At 38.8% G+C, this 25,180-nt stretch overlaps 1 protein-coding gene across 2 annotated transcripts in view; it reads left to right on the top strand.

Moving 5' to 3' along the window:
* MGRN1 (mahogunin ring finger 1) overlaps positions 1–13,793 on the top strand; it is a 578,779-nt gene extending 564,986 nt beyond the window's left edge. Inside the window, exon 17 of one of the 2 annotated variants that reach the window (XM_044089070.1) lies at positions 9,666–9,787. Coding sequence is in view for 1 of the 2 variants with exons in the window: in XM_044089069.1 (XP_043945004.1) it covers positions 9,666–9,784 (119 nt within the window). In the remaining variant the exon portion in view is untranslated. Of the gene's footprint in view, positions 1–9,665 lie in introns of both variants that reach the window. The other variant, XM_044089069.1, reaches the window with a different exon arrangement.
* The last annotated feature ends 11,387 nt before the right edge of the window (positions 13,794–25,180 follow it).

Below are 25,180 nucleotides of genomic sequence, written 5' to 3' on the forward strand. Positions count from 1 at the left end.
TTCATATTCCAAAATTCAAAATGTTAACAATGCAAACAGTCTTTTCCTCTCCTGCTAGCCTGTACATTCCTAGCCACATTGGACCTGAAAATGTTTATTTGCACATTCCTATTCACATAAAAGATGTTTTTAAGACCCTTTTTTTTAGGGATGCATTTTCAGTACATTTCTTTACCCTTTAGTGTCTCTCTGCTGTCCGAAGAGTCTTCACCTGGTGCTTTGCCCCAGTGATAGCTAATGATTGCCCGATGTCAGTATCTACCAGCCAGGCCACTTGGAATTCTTTAGAGTTCACCATGAATTTTCTCAACAGTCTAGAATTTACATTAAATTTAAAAATGTCATCCTTGATGCCATACTCCAAGACAGTTTTTCTAGGATGTGTTTTGGACACCTGTGATAGCCTTTTCTTCCACAAGAAGAAATGCGTTGTCACCATTGTCACTTTCTCCATTTTTCACAACAGAAAATGTTTACTGCAAGTGAATTTCTGAGAATTCTCAAGATTTGCAGATGGAATTGGGAGGAGAGAAACCGCTAGTCTCCACACAAGGAAGATACAGTGGTCCCTTAGATCTTTTTGGCCCAGAGTCTTCATACTCTCTCTGTTCTAGTTGTTATGCTCAGTTCTGTAATTGAAGAACTCCTTTAGTTAGACAGAAAAGTCTTTGTAAATCCAGGAATTCCTTTTTCACCTCCCAGCTCTTGTCAGTCTGTGTTCATAGTCCTTGGACTTTGCCTGGGTGATGCCGTTTCTGAAGGTGTCAACATCCAGGGGGTTTGTGAGCCACAATGCAGACACAAACACACAGTCTGATGGAAAAGACTGCCCTCATAAATGTCCTGAAAGCACTAAATCTGTTTTGGTCCTTAGGAGCTCTGTTACCTAAACCAGACAATATCACAGTGACGTGGCATATCAACAGACAAGGGGAAAAAGATCTTATCCACTGCAGACTGTCCATGATTGCCCTGGATGTAGCCATTCAACACATCTTAACCCTAAAAGGCAACTTACATTACATCAGAGTAGAATACTGTAGTAGACTGTTTAAGCAGATCCAGTAGAGACCTTCATGAGTGGATGCTATACCCAGAGGCCTTTTTGCTGGTAGTCCACCACTAGAACACTCCAAGTAGATCTATTTACCTCCTATCTGCATAGGCAACTGAAACAAGTTCTGTTTTAGGATACCTAACAGAACGACATGAAGAACAGATATGTTTTCAATCTATTTACCTCCTATCTAAACAGACAACTGAAACCTTTCTGTTTCAGGATACCTTGCAGAAAGTCATGGAGAATAGATACTTCATTCCCAAGATGTTTCTTTATGCTTTCCCCACTTTCCTCTGTTTTCCAAAGCCTGTCAGAATAACAGGAAATACCTACCAGAGATGTTGCAGGTGATGGGCTTTTGGCACATACAGCACTGGTTCTCAATTCTCATGCAGCTGGCCAAGGGGTAGTTACCAGAAACTTTCTGCTCAGAGGGGACATGTTCACATGGGACATTGGATCCTTGAATTCATCCCAACATCCAAAGTCTTGATCAAACTGTGTGGGTGATAAGCTTTTGACCCCATCTAGGCACCTTTTTTTCCTGAGGGCATGCAACAGTTGTTGGAGGCAAGGAAACCTGCCACCAGAAAAGTCTTAGCCAAATGGAAAAGATGTTCTAGTTTGTGCCAAAATTGAGGACAGAACCCATCCCAAACAGGTACACCTTGGCTCTCCAGTACTTGTGTGAATTGTCTAGTTCAGGCCTAGTGTAGACTTCAGTTAAGGTGCATGTGTCTGCCATTTCAGCTTCTCTGTCACTGAATCCTCCTGTTTCATCTTTATCCCAAGTTAACTAATTTTAAAGTGAGTTTTGCATATCAGGCCACCAAGAAAAAGTGTGTCTCCTTCTTGGGATCTGAATTTTATTTTAGAGACGTTAAGTTTATTTTCATTTGAACCTGCAGCTAATATTTCTCTGAAGTTCCTTACTGGGAATACTGCCCTGCCAGTAGCTCTTGACTTCTGCTAGACTGGTATCTGAATTGCAGGCTCTCCAGCCATTTTTGATCTGACACAAAATGCCTAAAATTGTGTCCGAGTTTGCTGTCAAGACTATCCAATGCTGTGTTTTCTAGCCTGGCCTTAAAAATAAGAGGAAAGAACTTCTTCACATCCTGTATGTCCACAGACAACTAAAATGTTATTTGGACAAAACTAGGGATTTTAGAAAGTCAAATCAACTTTTTGTGCACTAGATGGTAAGGAAAAAAGTCAACCAGTATCTAAACAAACAATTTGTAGATGGCTGTTGTGTACTATCCAAGCAGTGTGCCTCAGGAACTACAGCACACAGCCTTAGCCCACTGCATCAGTTTTTTCTTGAGCTTTAGCAGTAAGCATTAGTCCCATGTTGTAATGGCTACTACAGCAGTGATCAAATGAGTATGGTAGTTGTGTAGTTAACTTAACACGCAGTAGATATTCAAATCATTCTGTCTTGTAGTGGTGGCACACGCCCTCCATTTTCTTTGTTTTCCTCCCTAGTTTGGGGTATTTGGGGGTATTCCTTACCTTTTTTTTTTTTTTTTTTTTTTTTTTTTTTGCTTTTGTTTTTCTAACACCTTACTTACTGAGAGCTTTAAGCTTCACCTCCCTTTTTAAAGCAAAAAAAAACTTTGTTTTTTAGGATGTCCTTATGATGTTCTTCATGTTTCACTGTTGCAGTCCTGCCTTGTGGGATTTCCTGCTGTGGAAGCCCTTGGCTGGCCTTCCCGCTTGTGTATAAAGGGAGCTAAGTGACGCCATAACATCAGTCTTTTCTTGCCATTGGAGCCTGAAGCAGTGTTTCAGTGCATCGGTCGGTCCACACCAGAGAGAGGTCTTCTAAAGCTAAGCATCCCATTGGGGAACTCTTTTTTTTTCTTGCTTAGGCTCATGTCAGATAATGTTAACAATTGTCTCCGCTGTAGTAAGCAAATCCCACACCAAGACTTTCATGCTTTATGTGTCACCTGTCTAGGCCCTGATTTAAATTCTAGGACTTTCAGGTGTAGGGCCGAAATCTTAGCTAGGCATATTAAACTGTCAACATCTTCACATCATTCGATGGCATCCGCCAGTCGTCCCAAGGTTGAGTTCCCTAAGCATAAGAAGCACAAGGAAAAATACCCAAGCTTAGAGCCCAGGATGACAACCATTCACAGTCTGCCAGTCCACCAAGGCTCATTATTATTGAAGGTGAAATTATCCTTGAAGAAGGCGAGGTGCTTTCACAGCCCCCTTCTTTTACTGAGGTGGTGGTGCAGGCCTTTGTCAGGACCTTTACAGAGTCCAATATGCTGTCAGGTTCCTCAGCTTCTACACAGACCTTGGCTTTCAGTTCATCAGTCATGTCCAGAGTCATTCAGCAGCTTCCAATGAGCGATCTTGTACCGGCAATGTTCCTTCAGTGCATCAGCCTGCAACAGTTCTGCCATACAAAGAGACTGGCATCAGGATTGCGGACGTGTCTAGACCCAAGGCCAAAACTGCTTGAAAGAAAAGTTCTACCTCAGGTCCTATACCTGGGCCTACCAGCTGCCACTCTGCAGGTTATCAGCAAGACCTGGTCAGGTTAGCTGAGGACTTTATCTCCTTAGAGCTAGGCAACCCCCTTTGGAGTCTTCCCCAGGGAAAAGGAAGAGGGATCCGGGATCCTACCCTTGAAGTTTTCTGTGAACCTCCTGATTCAGATGAGGATTCTGACCAGGAGGAGTCTGTCTTGGAGGAGGGACCCTTCCTCGCTTCTTTTGAAGCTTCAGATTCTGAGGAGAATCTGCCTTCAGCTTCAGCTGTTGAAGACATCGCACTCCATGCCATGAGGGAGTATTTCCAGTGGGAGGTGCAGGAATACCCACAATTTAAAAAGAGGGTCAGGGAGTTCCTTGACCACCCAGAACACAAACCTTTGACTATTTCTCCTGTATTGGAGGTAGTAGAGAATGTTTTTATGGACTCTTCCCTGAATCCAGATTCTCTACCTCCAGGGTCTTGAAAACCAGACAGGTTTCATAGGGTGCTGAACTCACATAAATACCTCTTCCAAAACCTCTGCTGACCTAGAGGGTTATCACTCCAGGTCCCAAGGGAGCAAATGCCAGCTCTTCAAAGAATCTTTTACCTACTGACAAAGAAACCAGGGGCCTTGATAGGTTTAGTAAAAAAAAAAAAGTCTACACTTCTATTACCCTAGCCCTTAACTGCCAGTTCCATATGATAAAATACCAACAAAGTATAAATGAAGCAAAAGGTATCCTCCCTGGAGGACAAGAACATTTCTAAGGAATTGTTGGACCTTTGCCATTCCAGCTCCCAGGTGGCTAGACACTCATTACACTGTGGCTATGATGCTGTGGAGACCTCTAGCCAAGCTGCTGTATCTGGCTCTGTCATTAGAGGGCATGCTTGGCTTAGGGAACAGACCCTACCAGATCATGTCAAATCCAAACTTCTAGATACATCCCTGGATAAGGGCTTCCTTTTTGGGCCAAAGGCTGAGGTTGTGCTAAAAAAAAGATGGAGGATAGAGAAAAATGTAGACAAACTGTCAAGGACTTCCTCCAAGTTCAGCCGAGAAAAATCTACACAAACTGTCAAGGACTTCCTCCAAGTTCAGCCTCCTAGTTTTATTCAAAATTTTCCCACTAAACACTGGTCTTTCCCTCTTAAAAGCGACCAGAGGAAGCCTCAGAGGGAAAGGCCTTAAAGGCAGTAGCAATCACAAAGACCCAGGCAGTGGTCCGCAGGAACCCACAGGCAGGGGAAGTTCTAGGTCACAAGGGCCTGGCAGAGAACAGCAATGACTCTTCCTTTCCCCTACTCACCCCCCACCCTCTCCAGAAAAGATAGGAAGAGTCTATACCTGTTTAAAGAAAACTTGTCCCTCAGTACTTCAGATAGGTGAGTTCTGAAAGCTATCTGAGACGGTTACAAGCTTACTTTCAAAGAGCCATTAAGATACTCAAGTTATCCGGATATTCCACAAAATCAAAGAGCATAGGCCCTTTTTTCAGATTCACAACCTATGCTCACAGGGGTCAGTGGAACCCGTGCCAGATCATCAAATAGGGAAGGAGTTCTACTCCAGGCTATTCTTGGTTCCCAGAAAGGAAGGCTCGTGGTGCCCTTTTCTAGACCTGTCCACCCTCAGTCAGTCCCTGCTAGTACCAAAATTCAAAATGTTGACTTTTCAAAAACTTCTGCCCATGTAGTCCTTCAGGCTTTAATGGTCACCTTAGACCTAAAAGATGCTTACTTCCATATCCCTGTAGAGGAATATTACAGAAGTTTTCTTCGTTTCAGTGCAAGTACCAGTCACTCACAATTCTCTGCACTGCCCTACGGCTTTCCTACTGCTTCCAGCGTCTTCACAAAGTGTTTAGCTCCTGTGATCATCTTCTGCAGAACAAGAGGGATCTAAATTTATGGCTTCTAGTCAACTGCCTCATTCAAGCCATGAGTCAGTCAAAGTTCCTCAAGGATCTGGCCTTCACTCAGACCCTCCTCACCTTCTTGGGGTTCACCATAAATCTTCACAAATCCAGCACAGACCTATCCACCAGGATAGTTTTCTTGGAGTTTGTTCTGAATTCCTCCCTTCAAAAGGCCTTCCTCCCTCCAGAAAAGGTTTCCTTCTTGACTCAGTACTTCTAAAGCATTATGAAGAAGTAATGCCTGTCAGGCAGGGAATTCCTCAGTATTTGGGCTACATGGCATCTTGTATCCTCAAGATCCCTCTGGCCAGGCTACACATGAGGACGCTCCAGTGGCACTTCAAGAATAGAATCTGTGGTGCCAGTACAAACAATCCCTGGAGACAGAAGTTCAGCAGATACCTTGCTTCCAGGAATTTGCATGGTGGACACAGGCATGTGCCCAGAACCTGGGTCTCACTTTCAGGGTCATCCTTCAAAGCCAAACTATAACCACAGATGCTTCAGAGAAAGCCTGGGATTCCATTTCCTGCACCTTCAATCATCCCAGGGCAAATGAGAAGATCAATTCAGACAGAAGCACATAAACTGGAAAGAACTGTTAGCAGTGCAAAAGGTCCTAGTGGCTTTCAAAGATCAGTGGAAAGCAAGTGCCCTGCTTGTCAAAACAAACACCACCACAGTCATGTGGTAAATAAACAACCAAGGGGTCATCCAGTGTTACCCTGTTTGTTGACTAGCGATGCAGGTCTGGTAGACAGCTTACACACTGTGGTTGCACCTAATAGCACAGCATCTCCAAGAGACTCAAAACACTCTAGCAGATCATCGCAGCATGAACTTGAGATCCCCATGAGTGGCATTTGCATCAGGAAACATTTCTTATCATAGTCCATAAATGGGGATGCCTACAGATAGACCTATTTGCCACCAAAGAAAATGCTCGACTATAAAGATTCTGTTCCAGGAGCAAACTACCCACAGCCTGGAGAGCAAATGCTTTCTCCTTCCTTTCGAGCCACCTGTTCCTTTGTGCATTTCCTCCCCGCCTCTTTTTCCAAGGGTCCTCCTAAAAATCAGGGAAGAAGGCCCAAAGGTCATCCTGATAGCCTCAGACTGGCCAAGGCAACACAGGTATCCTCTGCTACTAAGTTTAAACAACAAACATCCATGGCACTTACCTCAGAGAGTGGACCTTCTGACTCAGGACAAGGGGCGGTTTGTGCATCCCAACCTACAGACTCTCAAACTCTCAGCCTGGATAATTCCCCAGAATACTAGTTTGAGCACACCCTAAGCAGACAAGTTCAAAACATTCTCAAAGAGGCTAGAAAGCCTAGTACTAGAAAATAATACTCAGCCAAGTGGAAAAGATTCTCCATTTGGTGTCAGCAGCAATGCCTCAATCCTAACTCAGCCAATATCTCTGCCATTTAGATTACCTGGCTAGCCTGGTGGACACATGCCTATCCTTTTCTTCCATCAAAATTCATGTCTCTGCCATTTCAACCCACATTCCTACTCTTCCTCCTATCTTTTCCACCCCTGATGAAAAAATTCCTTAGGGGAGAAGTTCACAACAGACCTGCCATGAGATAACCCACACCTACAGGTGACCTCAGTTTTGTTCTAGAGAAATTAACGCTACCCCCCCCCCCCTTTGAACCGGTAGCTTCTGCTGATATAAAATTCTTAACCTGAAGACTGACATTTTACTGGCTATCACCTCAGCTAGGAGGGTCTCTGAGCTACAGGCTCTCATGGCAGTGGAACCATTTCTCGTATTCCACCCAGACAGAGTATCACTCAGGTTTAATACATTCTTTATGCCAAAGGTGGTAACGGACATATCCTTGAATCAAGCCATACACTTGCCCACCTTCTCCCACAAGTCTCACAACTGAGAGGAAAGAATCCTTCACTCCTTGGATGTGCACAGACAGCTTCACTACTGTCGTGACAGAACTAAATCTTTCAGAAAATCAGACCAACTCTTTGTGTCCTTTGCCATTGGCTGTGAAGGGAAACCAGTCTCCAAGAAGGCTATCTCCAAGTGGATCTCCTCCTGTATTTCCTTTTGTTATAGCCATCATGGCAAGAAGCCTCTTGAAACTGTAAGGACTCCCTCTACTAGGGCCACTTCTACCTCTGCTGTCAGGACTCCCTCTACTAGGGCCACTTCTACCTCTGCTGTCAGGACTCCCTCTACTAGGGCCAATTCTACCTCTGCTACCTTCCTGAAAGGAGTACCTACCAAAGACATTTTAGAAGCTGCTACCTGGTCATCTGTGGATACCTTTACCAGGCACTACTACTTATCTGCCTTCTCCAAGTCTAGAGCAGAGTTTGCCACTGCAGTCTCGCAGGGCATCCTCTCTTTTCCATAATCTATCTTCCACCCTCATCTCAGCTTTGGGAATCATCCCACAAGTCAAGACTGTAACAGTGAAACACAAAGAACATAGTAAAGTTGTGTACTGTTACCATAAATGTAGATATTCAAGAATATTCACTGTTGCAGTCTTCATTCCCTCCCTTTTCCCTACAGTAGTAGTCTGCTTCTAGTCTCTTCACTAACCAGAAGACCCTCTGGGTGTTTACCCTGCAGGCCCCTTTTTCTACCTTTTTCCCCTTTCTTATGATTCATCCTGGGGGCTCCTGCCTTCTTAGGGGAAAGAATAAACTGCCATGCATTCACTGGCTCCCTTTATACCCAAATGTACTAACATCAAGGGAGGGTATTTGCAAGCCTTAGGAGGATGGAGATTTTTACTCTGGTAGTCCACAGCAGGAAATGCCACAAGTCAGAACTGCAATAGTGAGTACGGTCAAACATCTACATTTATAGTAAGTGTACACAACTGTACTTTCCTCTTATACTAGCACATCATCTTGTACTGTGAGCAGACAACATGTAGTGAAGAAACCTGAAACTTTGTTGACTGGTCATATGTATGGTATGCTTGGCAGGATGCAGGCGTCTACTGTTATGGTAATTAAGCTATAGAGTGGTACTTTGATGAGTGCTCTCAGACGTATGAACTTTAGCTGACTTACCAAACATATGCACCAAGGACCAAGAAGTGTACAAGTTAGATTCTTTATTTCCAGTGCCAGAGCTTCCTTGGAGAGAGCAATGCAGGACTATGTCTTAACACAGCTATCATGATACCTGCCTTCTCCCAAGCCTCTCAAGAGGTCTGTTTTATTGCTTATAAATCTATTCTTTGGGTAAGGGTTTGATATAAGGGATTGTACTCAGTGTAAGTGCTACGGGAATATATTTCCTGTCACGTTAGACTGTTTCTTTCTGAAGCTGTGGCATTTGGGCACATGAGTATGACAAGTGCATGTGATGCTCATTAGGAGATGGTGGTAGGTTTGATGCTGCAGTCTTGCAGGACATGGAAACTCCCCTACCTAAGTCTGTGCTCAGGTGTTACATGATTTTAGTAGTTTTTATGAATTGCACGACAACACTGATCATTATGACAAACATAGTACAGTTATGTGAATAAACTCTCCTTAACAGTAGCTGTCTGAGTGCAGGAATCACTTCTGCACTGTATGGTTCCATTCTGGTAAACCCCTTGATAATTTTTCCTGAAATCTGTGATGAGAGGTTGTGTCTTGCTCTGTACTGTGCCTTTATTCTCACCGCCCTACACCCAGTAAGGTGGCAGGAAGATCTTTTCTGTTGGACTTTGCCAGGCCTACCACAAAGTCCAGACTAGCAGATGCACTTCTCTCTCGAGACAGACACACGTATACACAGAAGAACTAAAGATGATGTGGGATACACACATTTTCTACAAGTAATTCTCTGTCCTGCCAACATCTTCAGTGCAGAGAGGAGGCCATTGCATCTCTGGGAATATCAAAAGCTCTTTATGTCTGGCTGGTAAGATTTGTAGATGTCCATCTGCTGCTGATTTCCAGGCATTACAAATTGTATTGTAGCAGTAATCCATTATTCTGACATCTGTTGTGGTGAGTTAGTTCATGCAGCTGTATTTTAGGCAGGTAGATGTACACAGGTATTCACACAAATGCAGTTCTCTGCTCAGATATGATACTGAGATAGCTTACTTGTTTAAGCCAAGTGTTATGTCTTATTTGCACTCATAAACTGTTGACAGCAGAAAGTTGGGAAGTGCTGAAATTTACTGACATTCTCTTTCTCTCTTCAGGTTCTTCAAAGCCAAATGAAAGCTTGAGGAAGCACAGCAGCAGCAGTAGTCCTTCTCAACCTCTTCTTGGCTGTGCAAGTCTCCTGCTTCTGGAGGACGAACAGAGCCCCGCCACCTAGTCCCTTGGGACTTCGCTCTACTGCATTGTGATTTTGCACAAATTTTATTCGATGTCACACCAATCTTCACTACATTGAATTAGCTGTCTGATTATAAAGGACAATGAAAATAAAGTTGCACAAAACTGAAACAATACTTTATCCAGAAGTACCACCATATACTGTATATTCTGAGCTTTCATATTTTTGTGTTCTCTTTCATTTTCCACTGATTGTTACTTTTGGATTCATGATGTGTTCTGCCCCATTGGTAGTACAGTATGTTAAAGTTGCTCTACTGTTTACTTCTGCAGCATGGAGAGTAGACTGCCAGTAGTAATAGGGCTCACATTTCAGTACAGTGGTGATCAGGGCAAGATCTAGTGGTCTGCTTCCTTATGTGTGCTCACATGTATATTCCTGCAGTCATGCACGGTCTGTTTTATAATGCATTTTATTTAAACAATCTCCTGGTAAAATGTAAGAACGGGATTAAGGTGTAAATGTCCAACTTTGGAAAGTGATGTTAGGTATAGAGCTATTATACTACATGACTTTTTAAATGTATGCCATTTATATACAACACTTCATAATTTATTTTTACTTTACAAGTGGTATACACATGAAAGCCGTATGTGGTAACTGAAGTGAAAATTTGAAATGTTCGGTTTCCCTGTCACTTTCATCTGAATCTCTAAAGCAATGCTAGTGAAACACTGAATGCAGTTCTTCAGAATGACTATCATTTTGATTGTGCAAGCTTATTTTTTGGGAGGACAGCTTTAGGTTAAGTCCTGTTAGTGAGTCATAGCAGGATCAAATTCATCTGCAGCACTTGTACTCAGTCATGCGTATGTGCATAATTTCTTCTCAGATAGCCACACTGCTAGTAGGTTTAAAAGATGTGTTAGTAAACACACCGCTTCATGGTAGTACTGATTTGGTTTTCCTTGCAATCTGTAATTATTACTGCCCCCATGATTAGCAGGAGCATTGGATGTTTTAGTAGTAAACAACTGTTCATATCTGCTAACCGTGCTATGTTAGTTTCTGAGGTTTCTGCAGTAAGATTGGAACATGATTATTTGAAGGTAGACAAGTACCCCGTGGATTTTGCTGTGTCTTTGCCATGAACATAGATAAATTTAATAGTGTATATTTCAGTACTTTACCTACAATAATTCATATAGAATTGAACCATTTTCAGTTAAGCACTCTTAATGAGGCAGAAGAGGAACAAGGCCACAACAGAATGATTACTTTTAATCAATTCTAATTACTTTTAAGTCGTATTTATTATATAAATGATAGCGCGTTGGTGATTTTCATTTGAAAGTTGTATATTCAGTTCTTTGTAATGGTGTGTTTCTGTCACCTCTTGATTTTCAGATTAAGTTGCTGAGTGTTTGTTACAACCATTGTGTGTTTCCAGTAAAAGTAATTTATATCTTTACATTTATATGAATGTTTCAGTGTAGTAGGATATGTACAGCTCAGCATGTGCAGCTCATATGCTGTGGGCCTGATAGTATATGTGCAGCAGGTGAAGATGCAACACATGTATATTCTGTGTGGAGCACAATTTTCAATGCAAATATCTATGGAATAATTGGTGTCTATGTTGTGGAAGTACCCGATGGTGACAAGCAGTTACCAGTATTTTTTGGTACTGAAGGGTGACAGGCATCATTTGTTGAATAAGATCAAAATGTATTGAATTTTAAGTTCTTCTAGCTTATGCCTGAAAATTGAAAGGCTTGAAGCTACACTTACATGTCTCTGATAATGCATCATAGCCATTCAACTTAAGATGTATATTTAATCTTATTTTTTTTTTTTTTGGGGGGGGGGGGTAAAGTGCTTTTTTTTGCATTTTGGTGCCTGTAGTAATTATCCAAACCTTTTGTTGAAGGCCAGTAGTGAAATACTGTTATACGAATATGATGAATTTCTGTTTTCACATTCTACTGGAATGCAATGTCTTGCCTTTAAGTATGATATTCAGACTTATCTGTACATCTTTTAGAGGAACATTTCTATTTTCAGGCATGACTTACCCCTTCATACAATTTACCTATTTTGGGAGGTGCTTTCCTATTTTAAGGCTTAATTTACAACTACACATGATGTACTGACCCCCACCTCCACCCCCCATCCACCAAAAATTTGATGCTGTTTGAAATGCAGAAAACTAAACTGTTTGTCCAAAATACTGGTGGCACGAGTAATTTAAAGAAAGAAGGCTCACATTACATCTCTTTTTCGTAAACAAAAATAAATGTGTGAGGTAGATTCTCTGTTAAGGTCTACAGATTTACAGGGTCTTCGATAACATGCTTATATTTTACTCACACAGATATTTAAACTTGTTTCTGAGTAGTATCCCACAGTCCTGCTAGAAGTGGGAGGAGCTATGTGTTATTAAGAATTAACATTTTATGTTGATGAGGGATCCAGACTTTTGGCTTCTTGTAGGTACTCGAACCATTATACCTATTTTTAATATCTGCAAATTGAGAGGTATGGTGATTTTGCAGTATTTGATGGTAGTTTTTTCATTTTATTTTGGTGGGGCTGGATTTTGCAAGTTGGCATTTTTTTTCTGTGTTTTCAGTCTTTTTCTTTTTACATTTGAAAACATTTTTTGCAGCAGTAGAATGATCAGTCCTGATTAGCTGCATAGCAGTGTCTCATCAGTAATCCACTCCAGAATATAGTTTTGAAAGAATGGCCATATTTGCATTTTTAGGGCAGGCAGCTGCTGGTTCAGTGTTTTGTACTTTGCCTTCAAGCATATTTTTCTGTATGTATTTGTGTATACTAGCTGTATAGTTTTCGTACATAGGAATAAACACTTTGTAGACGTTGTCCTTTGTCCTGTTCCTCTTTGAGTTATGCCAGAGGACCAGTAGACCATAGCTTAGGAAGTTTGCTGGATGCTTCAAGCCATTGTCATTTTTTTTCTTTTGCTCTGCTCACTTCTGTATTGCATATCATTAGCTACTTGTTTTTTCCTTCATTATTTCTGCAGTATCCTACCCTGCAAGCATGTTTTCTGTCTGGTTTCCAGCCCCACTGGCTTGTCCTTTATTGCTAAAAGATTGTTTCTTTGGACAAATTATGCTTGGCAGTTATCATTCAGGAGCTGTACATTTACCACTGTAAGACAGCTTTCATGGTTACATTTTAACTAAACAGTGTAGGGTGATTGCAAGGCCGTAAATACTGTTTATCCTCATTTATCCAAGCCTTGGCTGATATTGTGATGTGCCTGAATGAAGTTTGCTCTGACCTAATGCACAGTTCAAAAATGCTGGTTCTATTGAAGTAAATATTTTGCTAAAACAGTGTTTTGTTTATCTTCAAGTCATCAGCATGACATTTAACTCGCTGAGGCTTTGGAATACATGTAGTGTTATATGGATGTCTTGGTTTTACATTCCTGTTTAATTTAATGGTGTGTTTTATGACTGACACTAGAGTTATGTATGTAAACGGTCACACTTTTAAGTGATATTGATTGAGAACTGATATCTGTCACTTGGGAATTTTGTACAGTCACTAAAGAAAAAAATTCAGCTGGGCTTAGTACTCACTGGTGCTGTCTTTTTTGTCTGTATGGGATCAAGATTTTTAAAAGGTATGCAGTCATCTTCATCATGCAAATCCTGTGTGCTTGCTTGGTGAATATTTCTGCAGACGGCAGAAATGTATTTCACTGAGATATGGTCTTGTGATCAGTAACAGACACTTTATCTTTGTCACTACATTTTAAACCATGCTCAGAATATGTGTACATTGTGGCCTTTATCTCAAGAATCTTGTTTTGCGCTTGTAAATACTGAAACTGTTAGTGTATCATTTTATAAATACAGTACCACCAGTTTTAGTATCCCTCACTTTATAAGACAAGTTTCGCATTTTGAAATGTTTTGTTTGATTTGTGGATAATTGTTTTAGTAATAAAGGAATAATCTGTCATCAGTGTTCTATGCAAGTTGCATAATCCATAATAAATACAAACGGTGAAGAGGTCTAGCAGTTATTTTGCTTGTGGTGAGCAAAGCAAAACATATGTGTCTTTTTTCAGCCATAACATAGGCTATGTCCTTCATTTCTGTAGTGCTTTTATACAGGCAACCTTGGAACTCATATCCACACGTAATCAACTATTTCTTGACAGCGTCATATGTTCACCAGTTCTGTTTGCCTTTCAGATGATTTTAATGGACAAAGCAGATGCACATACTCCCAGCTATTCATTGTTGAGTACATTTTACAGGACCTTCCTCATTTCTAAATATTACTAGTAATGATCATTGTAAGATGCAACCCAAAAGAGATGTTGCTTAGAGAAAACAACAGAATGTTAACAAAACTAAATTTATGATAATTGATACCTGTCATGAATTAAAACATTTCTGTAATAGCTGATCCATTTTAAGTAAAAAAAAGCTGGTACATTTTAAGTATTAAAAATAAAATGGGACCAGAGCCTTACCATGGCAGTTAGAATAAAGTACTGCACTATGACTGTATTTTTTTTATTTGCAGACAACTCTATATTTGGTTTGGTTTGCTGTTATCATTTGAGTGACATACTGATTATTTATTGACAAAGTGTGTCTCACATTTGCTATTAAGTCAGTAGAGCTATTTGTGTAGTCCTTCTCCACTGGTTTAATTTAAATGTTTTTTTTTTTTTTTTTGCATACCTTGATGGGAACAGACCTCATTCCTAAGTCAGGGCAAGCCTGACATTCACGAATACAGTATTGTTTCTTGTCTTCATTTTAGACTTGGCTGCTCTTCTCAGCACTCTCAATGTACCCAGAATTGTCTCGTTCTGTATTTCATGTATGGTTACATGTGTTTGTAGCATATTTAGGATATGATTGTAAATTCTTTTCTATTAGTCCTATTACTCCTACTATTACTATTGGGACTTTCTGGACGTCTTTCTTCCACATTCCTTCAATTCTGTGTGTGCATATCCTGATATTTTTTTAGATTGATTGTGTTCTCTTCATTTCTACATAAGATGCGGTAATCAGTTTCAATCATCAGTGTTTTTTTTTTTTTTTTTCCTTAACTACTCTATCTGGTTTTCTTGCATCTGTTTCCGAACTGTTGGTAGTGTGTAATCCCATGTGATCTAAACTTCATAATTTTCTGTAATGCTGTGGTTCATGGTTCCAATTCTTCTCAGCTACTTCTGTAATGTAGGATTTGCACAATCCCTAGTGCAACAGTCTTGCCACATTATTGTGTCCTTCATTGTACAAACCTTCAGCCATGAGTGTGTCACATCTAGCAAAGAGATGTCCACATTTTTCCAGTTCTGCTTTGTCAAACCTACATTTGTCTGTTTGTCCCGCTTATTCTGTAGACTTTATGCACCAGCGTGTATGTGGTCCTCTTTCTTGGGCAGCCATTAATAGCCTTTCATAGTTTGGTTTCATTTCACCTGTCAGCCATTTCTGAATAAAATCTTCGTCAACATGAGATTGTTCCAGAATATCTCTATATTCACCACTGTTTTTGTGAATTTTCCATTTTTCTTTCCATCCCTTCTGATCATTTTCTTTATATTCTTTCTTTTTTTTTGGGGGGGGGGGGGCACTTTAAGTTGCTGTCTTTTTACTTCTGGTTTTGTTTCCATTCCTGCTTTGTTCTAAAATACTTTTAAGAAAAGATGTCATGTTAGACGACAACTCTTCATGTTTTAGAACTTTCAGTATGTCTGATGAGGTCAGTAAATATGTATGCAGTTCCACAAATGTGGATTTATACATGTAGTCAGTTTAAAGATGACCCATGTCTCCTCCAGAGCATGGGGGTGTATAATCTTGATATGCACTGGCTTTTATATATCATTTGGTAAGCATTTTTCTTGTCTAACTGGTTCAATGCTTTTTGAGGCCAGTCACACCAAAGTTGTAAATTAGAATAAGAAGAGCAAATTGATTTATAGCTTGGAGTTTTTTTTTAAACAAGAAACAGCTTTATTAAATTATTGTTTATGACATAGGCAGTCTTACATTTATATAAATGAAAATAAACCATCCCAACACAATCTCAGTTGCAAATATATATTGCAAACCATACCAACACAACTGTAACTGCAAACGTTATACATCACCTATAACCAATCATTGTCAGTCAACCATTACATAGCTCATTCATTTCCTGCTTTTTTTAAACCTTGTTTCTTCTCTGCATATGTTGATCCCACACTTCTCATTTTTTTCTTATATCATTTGCAGCTGCCCTTTTCTAAAGATCCCAATTCCAGTTGTTTTATCTCCGTTACTATCTTCAAGTAAAGCTGGTTTAGATCTTGATTTCCATTTTTCTAGTAGTTGCTTTTTTGGCAGCCATCATAATTGCACACAGCAAGGTTTTACTATATCTAAGCAGTTCCGATTCTGTATCATAGCTGAAAAGAATAATTTCCTTAGTTACACCAATTTGCTCACCCAGAGTCTCCAACAGAACAGTCTGTAAGGAATCTTTAAAGCCTGCCAACTCATTACACTCTTAGAAAATACATTCACAGTTACAGCTTTTTTCCCCATCACACCTCCAACATTTGCTGCTTACCTGAGGAAAAATTCTGTGGAGTTTACTTGGGAAATAAAAGTAAAATACCATTGTAAACATTTCCAAGCCAAGAACCCAAATCTTTCTAGACTTTGTTGCATATTTTGGGAAATGTACATATATCCCCATTGTTTCTTTGTGAATTGCTTGTCCAAGCTCTCTTCCCAAGCCTTTCTAACCTCCTCTGATCGATTCTTATAGTTATTATGCAGTATTTTATATGCTGTGATTATGGTCTTTCGTTTAAGACTCTCCTATTTCTTTCTCTTTGCCAATACTCTGATATCACTCCTTGATAGGGAAGGCAGTCTCTAACCTGCAGTCCAAATACGTTTTTGGCGTCTTCTCATTCTGTTATCTTTCCCTCTCTCCAGTTATTTGCTCCTGATAAATTGGTTCCTTTGCCAGTTTTTTTCCAATAAATTCCAGCCCCCTCTTGCCTATTGTCTGTGTCCCTAATTGCAGTCATCCTTATTAGCAGAATCTCATTCCTCCATTCCCGTGTTGGCTTAGTTCTTAGAATACACAACCAAAGTTCACTCTGGAAGCTCCAAATGAGGGCTAAAGAACCACAGATATAAATCCCTTGATATAAATCCACAGATGCAAATCCAAGGTTAGTTGAAATAACCAAAAATGATTCCAAAATGCGAAATGACTCTAATAACGCTTGAAAAATCCAAACAAGTACGTTTTCAAACACCTTCTTCAGCAAAAGACAATTACAACTTGCTAAAAATGCTTGCACTTTATATACAAGGGAACTGATTGTTAAATTGATTAATTAAATAATTTAATTGCATTTCAGTATGCCCTGATAAAAGTTTTAAACACAAAATATTCACTTGAAAGTTTTTACTTGACAGTAATAAAACCAAATAAATAACAAATGTTAAAAACAATCATTGTATTCATAGGAATGTTTAAATATATTTGTATAAAAGTTGTTTTAAAACATTTTAAAAGAAATTCCTTATACTTGTATGTAATGAAAAGTTACTATGTTAATGTGTAGTGTAAATCACCATCTAGTGGCTAAAAATAATATTGTAGATTATAACTTGGCAGCTCTAAGCTTTAAAACTGGAATGATGGAAAGCATATCATTCATACCAGGTCGTTTGGTAGCATCCAGTGTTATCTGCCAAAATAATTCTCTGTACTCAAGTTTGGTTTCCCACATGCCACCCCTGATTTCTTTTGGTACTACCTCTAAAACAAAAAAATTGAAAACTGCATTTTTACAGTACTGGGAATGACGAAATAAAGCATTGTGTTCATTACTTTTTTTAATTTCATAGTAATGTTCATATATTCTGGATCTAAGCTTCCTTTCTGTTTTCCCTATATAAAATGAATCACAGGAGTGGCATGTGGCTATGTACACTACTCCCTGGGTATTGCAATTAGCAAATTTGGAACTGGAAATTGTCCTATTTCTGCTGGGAATGGAAATAGTAGTGCCTGTTTGAATGTATTGGCATTGGGAGCAGGATCCGCACCTGAATGTACCAACTCTGTGTGTTTGACCATTCATATTTATAGTACCCCCTATTTCAAAAATATTTTTGAGGTTCATGTCCTTCCTATATATGAATTGGAGGTGTTGATTTTTGATATATTCTAGATCAGTGATATTCCTAAACCTATCCCATTCCTGTTTAATTTTGGTTTTTAGTACCTTTGCATCACCAGTATAATCCATAACATAGGCCTTTGTAAAATTGTTGCTGTTGGTATTAGTTCCATGGGAATTTTCTTCTGGTTCACTTTGGTTACATAATGGTTTGGAAACATCTTGTCCCAAAATTGGAGCGAATCTCCCCTTCCTTCCTTCTAATACAATCTGGTATATTTCTTCTATAAGGTAGTCTGGATATCCTCTATCTCTGAACATATTCATAACGTATTCACTATCCCTAATAAAATCTGGATCTTCAGAGGTCATCCTGCTGGTCCTAATGATTTGCCCCTTGAAAATATTCCTTTTTTGACCAAAAGGGTGTCCACTAGAAAAATGAAGATAAGAATTGGAAAGTGTTGGCTTCCTATATATTTTGGAGGTAAAATGATCATTACATTTGCTTATTAAAACATCCAAGTAGACACACTCCTCAAAATCTATAGTATAGGTAAAATCTAAAAACGTGGTTGTGCTTTTGATGTAATCCAAAAATTCAAAAAACTTTTCCACAGTGTCAGTCCAAAAAATGACAATATCATCAAGAAAGCGTTTATAGAAGCTCCAACATTTAACAAATTGACAATTGGTAATATATAATGTCTCCCACCAGGAAAGTATAATATTTGCGTAGGTTGGTGAACATTTTGCCCCCATGGCAACACCCCTTTCTTGCTTAAGAAATTCACCTTGGAAGAACATAAAATTATTCTTAAGAACCATCTCCATCAGTAAGAGACATGTTCTGAATATGTCTGTTGAAAAATTACCATTTTGGGCCATACTTTCCTCAAGCCACTGGAGACCAATATCGTGTGGAATTGATCCAAATAAATCAATAATGTCCAAAGTTATAAATATAACATTCTCAGAATACAAATGGGTTTTTATTTGTCTGAGGAAATCCCAAGAATCTTTCAACACTGTATTACCTTTATTAGATAGTCCCTTCAAATGTACGTCCACATATTTGGCTAAGGGGGTTGTGATAGAACCTTCAGAAGAGACAATCAGTCTTAACGGAGGATCATTTTGGTCTTTATGAACCTTGGGAATACCAAATACCGTAGGAACTCTTGGATTTTTGTTCAATAATTCAATTCAATTAGTTCTTAGAATACTTTCTGCTACTTTATGAATATAATATTCTTTATGATTGTTATTCTCCTTAAAGGTCTGCATCCAAAATCCCAGTCTGTCCTTGTTTCTTGAACTTCCACCCATTTCATTATCATCTCTTTCCACTTTGAATTATAGTTTTCTGATTGTGCTATGTATAGGACCTTTAACTGTGTTGCTCTGAAGTACCCTTTCAAATCTGGTAATCCCAGTCCACCTTGTTCTGTTGGAAGAATAAGCTTATTCTACTTGACTCTTGTCATCTTCCCTTCCCAGATAAAATTCTTCAACTGTTTAATTGCTATCTACAACTTCTTCTCTGGTTGATAAAAATATGCCTGACTTCTGTATAAGACTAAAGGGACGGAAAACATTTTAACTGCCTGTAAATTGCTGTCAAAATCCATATAAAAGAGCTTCCATTTTCTCAGTTTTTGTATCATCTTTTATTTTATCTCTTCCCACATATCCTTAGCTGCCACACCGGAATGATTTTAGTCCGTACCCCTAAATAGTTCATTTTATCATGTCCCCATAAGTATAGATATTGCTGCACCAATTCGTATTCGGGTACATAATTTACCTGTATTGCCTTTTTATTTTTTTAACTTCATTTAATTTTGTATCCTGAAAAGATTTGAAACTGTCTCAATATGTTCCACAACAGTTTAATGGCCCTTTCTGGTTTTGTCAGGCATAAAATAATGTCATCTGCAAATTGAGCCAGCTTTTTTGACTACCATACCTATTATATCCTTGAACTTCTGAGTCCTTTACTTTCTTTGCCAGTGGTTCTAAATGCAATGTAAATAACGAAGGGAGAGAGAACAACCCTGCCTGGTTCCTCTGCTGAAGCTGAGATTATCAGAGAGGGCCCCACCCACTTTAATTTTCATCTCCATTCACTCATATATCCTCCTAATCCATATCATTTTGGCAGGGAATGCAAATGCTTCCATTGCTCTGTTCATAAAGTCCCAGCTTAGTCTGTCATATGCATTCTCTACATTAAGACCCACCAACAACAATGGTATTTTCTTACATTCCACTTCCCTCTGGATCATCCGTGTTCTGTTAATGTCAAATGTTTGTCTCGACCAACAAAACCACATTGATCCATATTTATCAATTTTGGTATCACTTTTGCCATTCTTTTAACCATTGTAGACATAAATGCTTTATAATCATGGTTTAGTATTGAAATGGGTCTGTATGAAGCTGGATCTGATGACCTTTACCTTCTCTAGGTATTACAGCTACCACAGCTTTCTTCCAAGATGTTGGTATTTCGCCTCTTAAAATACTGTTAAAAACTTCCAGATCTTATCAGTTTTTCCCTCTTAACTTCCGAATTTCCACAGGAATATCATCTGTTCCTGGGGACTTTCCTGTAGATTGGTTATACATCACCATTTTTATCTCATTTCCTATCCTGTTCGTAATTGAGCCTCCTCAACCTATAACCTTGGCATATTTAATTCTTCCATAAATAGTTCCAATTGTACCTTTTCTTGATTTTTCTATATTTCTCTGCTTTATACAGACGTTCATAAAATTTCTGAAATATTTCTAATACTTCTACAGGATCCCTTTTTATCTTCCATGTTATATGCTTTATAAGCTTGATGACAACCCTTTCTACTTTCTGTTGTTTGAGTTTTTGTGCTAAAAGTTTTGTGCTCTAGAGTTATCAAAAAAACAGTTGCCTAACAGCAGTCTTTCTAAACTCATGCATGTTATCAAGGTAATCCCTTATTTTGTCTTCAGCATTCTGCAGTTGCTCCTCCTCTTGTTCTGTGAGATTCCCCGTATTTTGCAATACTTTAACATTTGTCAGTCCCTCTAAATAATTCTTGTTACTTCTTAACCATATCTCCCTTTCTTTTCTTTCCACCCTGTTTTTAAACTCCACTTAATTTTATCCCACTCCCTAGCAATATTTTCAGAAGAAATTTGTATTTTCTCTAATAGCTCCTGAATAATTTCCATTACCCATTCCTTAAATTCTTCTCTTTTCAACAGATAAGTGGGAAAGCGCCAGTATCTCATTTTTGTTTCATTACCCTGTGTTTTTATTTTTAGTTGTTATTGATGCTTGATCTGAAATAGGTATTGGGTACGGATGACGACCTTCAGTTAATTGCACATGTTCATGTGAAATGTAAATTCTGTCTAGCCAAGCCCAGTTTTTGTATCTTGGGGAATAATATGTAAATTGACTCAAAACTTTTAATACTGAATTCAAATCTTTCTTCCCAAATGGTTTCATAAATGTATTTAAAAATCTACCCTCCATTGTTATAGTTTCCCTTCTGAGCCCCCAAACACATCATCACTGTTGCAAATCAAATTCCAATCCACACCTATAAGTAATGCTTCTTGCTAAAAACTTATTAGTTCTCCCATAATTTTCTTAAGCTCCATTATAGCAGTTTACAGTGGAATATAAATACATGTCAGTGTAATCCTCCCTTGCCAGTAGCTCCTTAGTACTGCAAATCTATGATTATTGTCTTTTTTATCCTTTATTACTATCAGAGATCTTCTTGCAATTAATATGAGTACTCCTTTCTTTCTTTCTTTGCCCCAGGTATTCCACTGAATAACCATCTTGAAAACCTTTCTTTATCAAATTCACATGTTCAGTTCTAAGTGTGTCTCCTGTAGCATACCTATTTGAACTCTACATTTTTAATATAGTTCACTACTCTCTTTTTTTTTATCTGTGAGACCATTAACATTTAAAGACCTGACATAGTGTCAAACGCAGCACTAAGTACATCTTCAAATATTGAAGTTTTACCTTCCGAATAGGAGCAAATGTTCCAAACTGACAGACACACACACAGACTCAACCTTACATAAAAGGAAGGTTATCCGTGATAAAGAAGCATGGTGTATAGCCTGTGGTTCTAGTAAGTCTTATCTGTTTTTTTTTTTTTCTTGTCTTTATTGCTCTGTCAGCTGGGAAAACATTTAAATGCTTTCAGAAAGCATTTTCTCCAACCTTTTTCTCTTTATCAGATTGTTAGAGACATCAGAATCAAAAACAAAACGGTTAGGAAAAAAAAGCCTTATAATATTCAATATTCCTTTTTATTTACTTGCTTTCACTTAAAACGTGGTATTAGATTAAGCTATTAGCAATAACCCAGTCATTCCTCTATGCAATAATGAGAAAGAACACACTATTTTTTCTTTTGCCATGCTCTTTTAAGCAGATATTTTTGTTACATTGCAGTGCCTACATTTCTTAAAACTGAACAAAGAGAAAGAATTAGTATCCCACTTAAAAATAACTGAAATAAATACTTTATAACATGTAAAGGAAATCCTGCACCATTTAAATAGTACTATTAAGAAAACAATTTGTTTTACTTAGTTAACTTTCTCCCTCCTCTTCCGCTTTCCAGAGCATTTTTCCAAACATTAATAATATGAAGAAGGGCATATGCTTTTGAGTCCCCTACAAGTTTAACAAAGTCCAGAAAAGTTCAATATTTCCAGATTTTCTTCTTCTGCTGTCATGTTTCACAAATATAATTATTGCTTTGTAATTCCACATTTTTTCAATTTCCAATTTGCTAATTGTATTCTCTAGATGTTATTGACATGAAGTAGGGCATATGTTTGAGTCCCTAAAAGTTTAACAGAGTCCAGGAAAGTCCAATATTTCCAGATTTTCTTGTTATATTCCTGTTCATCTCCTTCTCCCAAACCCTATCTCTACTTCATTTCCAGTGTACTCTTGTTTCTTCTACTCAACTCTTCTGCTTTTTTCCCTCTCTCAAGCTTTTTCCTTTGAAACACTGGAAACTGTTTTACTGTCAGTCTCTCTGTGGTTTTTATTATCAGAAGAGCAATAAGCAGAATGTCCTGTTTTACAGCTCACTTTTTGTTGGACAAACATTTGCATTTCTCATATACTTCACAAAACAATTTTTTTTTCCTCCAGGAAAATGATTTTGAAGATTGATTGATTTATTTGACATTTGTTAACCAGGTTAGTCCAATTGGGCAAGTAGCCCTTTTTCAGTGGAGACCTGAGGAGAAAAGCTCCAAAACAGTAACAATATTAGCACAATAATCATTATACAGAGGAATAAACTAAAAGAAGTGCAATTTAAAATATATCTATGATGAAACATGCTAGAAAAATATAATACATATAACTAGGAATTGTGCCATTAGTAGTATGTGTAAGAGTAAGATGAACCAGCAAGCTAGAACTGGCCCATACATTCAAAATCCTAGAATACAAAGTTACAAACAATAGAAAACTTTTGAAGCAGAGACAGCAAGAGGGTGTAGAAAAAATAATACCACATTATTGGAAGAGTGAGGGTAGAAATTATTTTGAATCATTACAAGAGCATGTTCATGATAAACAAAGAGTATCCTTTAGTGTTTTGAAAGAGTTTGGGTTACAGGTTTTTCTAACTCTGAGGGGAAGCTTATTCCAAGTGTTAGCCACTGAGTAGCTGTAGAGGTTTTTTTTTTTTGCACATACACATGCAGAAGATGATGTTGGGTAACGCAGAGAGGGAGGTTGGGAGTATGAGGGTGGAAAGAGAGGGGCAGGTGGTAGGATCAGGTATGATAGAATGGGTCATGAGAAGTTGGAATAGAAGAATTTGATGATGTTCTTCGTGTTTCACTGTTGCAGTCATTACATTTGGGTAATCTGCTGGCAGGTTGCCCTCAGTCGGCCTGATTAACAAAGTCTTGGGTCCTGCGTCAGTTGCTGTCCCTTCTTCCATGATGTCAGGGGTATAAAACATGCAGCCAACGCCATTACATCAGTCTTTCTTGCCGTGCGGTGCCCGAAGCAGAAGCAGCTCACAAGTGCCGGTCGGCCGACTCCTGAAATTTTCATTTTCTTGTTTCAAAACCAAAGTCTACTAAAAGCTAAGTACCCCATTGATGAAACTTTTTCTTGCTCCTTACCGATGTCAGTAAAAGTTAATAATTGTATTACATGTGGAAAGCAAATACCTCATAAGGATTTTCATTTGTACTGTATTCCTTGCCTAGGCCCTGACCACAATGTGCCTTGCTGTCGGTTTTGTGCTAAATTTAATCAATGCACTATTAAACATCTGTATATTTTTGCTTCTAAATATTTTGGCTCAAGATTTAACTATCCAGAAATGTCGTCAGTTAACAATCCAACTACCGGAATACCTAAAAAATGCAAAGAGAAAGAGACAGACCATCGAGGTCCAAAACGGACAATGAAGAGTCGCCGGTACTCAGTGAGGTGCTTTTGCAGCCCCTGATACCCGCTAGTTTTGATTTGCAGGCCTCTACTGAGACCCATTCTGAGTCCAGTATGCCACTAAATACTTAAGTATTGAACCCACGGATGTCTCTACCTTAGATGGGTCCGGAGCCGCTGACCAGGCACCGGCTTCTGAGGGTGTTTTCAGGCCTAAAGATTTGTATATTAAACTGACGCCATCTTCAAAACTAAGGCCAAAAACTACTTCTATGTCTAAAAAAATTATGCTTGGGCCATGTGTACAGGCCCCAATGCCTAAAAACCAAATGATCAAAATGGCTGAATATTTAATTACCTTGATCAAGTGTACCCATCCCCCTCTTGCTAAGAGGCCTAGGCAAGGCACTATGAATCTTCAGATCAGGTTTCTCTTTCTTCTGATTCCTCTTCTGATCAGGAATTATCTATTCCCACTTAAGAGGACTCTGATGCAGAAGATTCCATCCCTTCTGCTTTACCTCCTGAGGATTTTTCTTTTGGAGAAACTTTGTGTACATTAAGGGAACACTTTCACTGGAAGAGTCAGGATTTTTAAGAATCTAAAGAGAGACTTGGGGATTTTCTTCTTCTTCCTCAGCATAGGCCTTTGGCTATACCTCCTGTTCTAGACATTGTTGATAATGTTTTCTCAGAATCCAGTATGACTCCTGATTCCCTGCCTCTGGCTCCTAGTAAGCCAGACAGATTCTATAGGATTCCTGACTCCCACAAATTCCTTTTTAAAAACCCTACT

Source organism: Protopterus annectens, chromosome 12.part0 (genome assembly GCF_019279795.1).
Source record: "Protopterus annectens isolate FY-2018-M chromosome 12.part0, PAN1.0, whole genome shotgun sequence".
NCBI classification, from domain to species: domain Eukaryota; kingdom Metazoa; phylum Chordata; order Ceratodontiformes; family Protopteridae; genus Protopterus; species Protopterus annectens.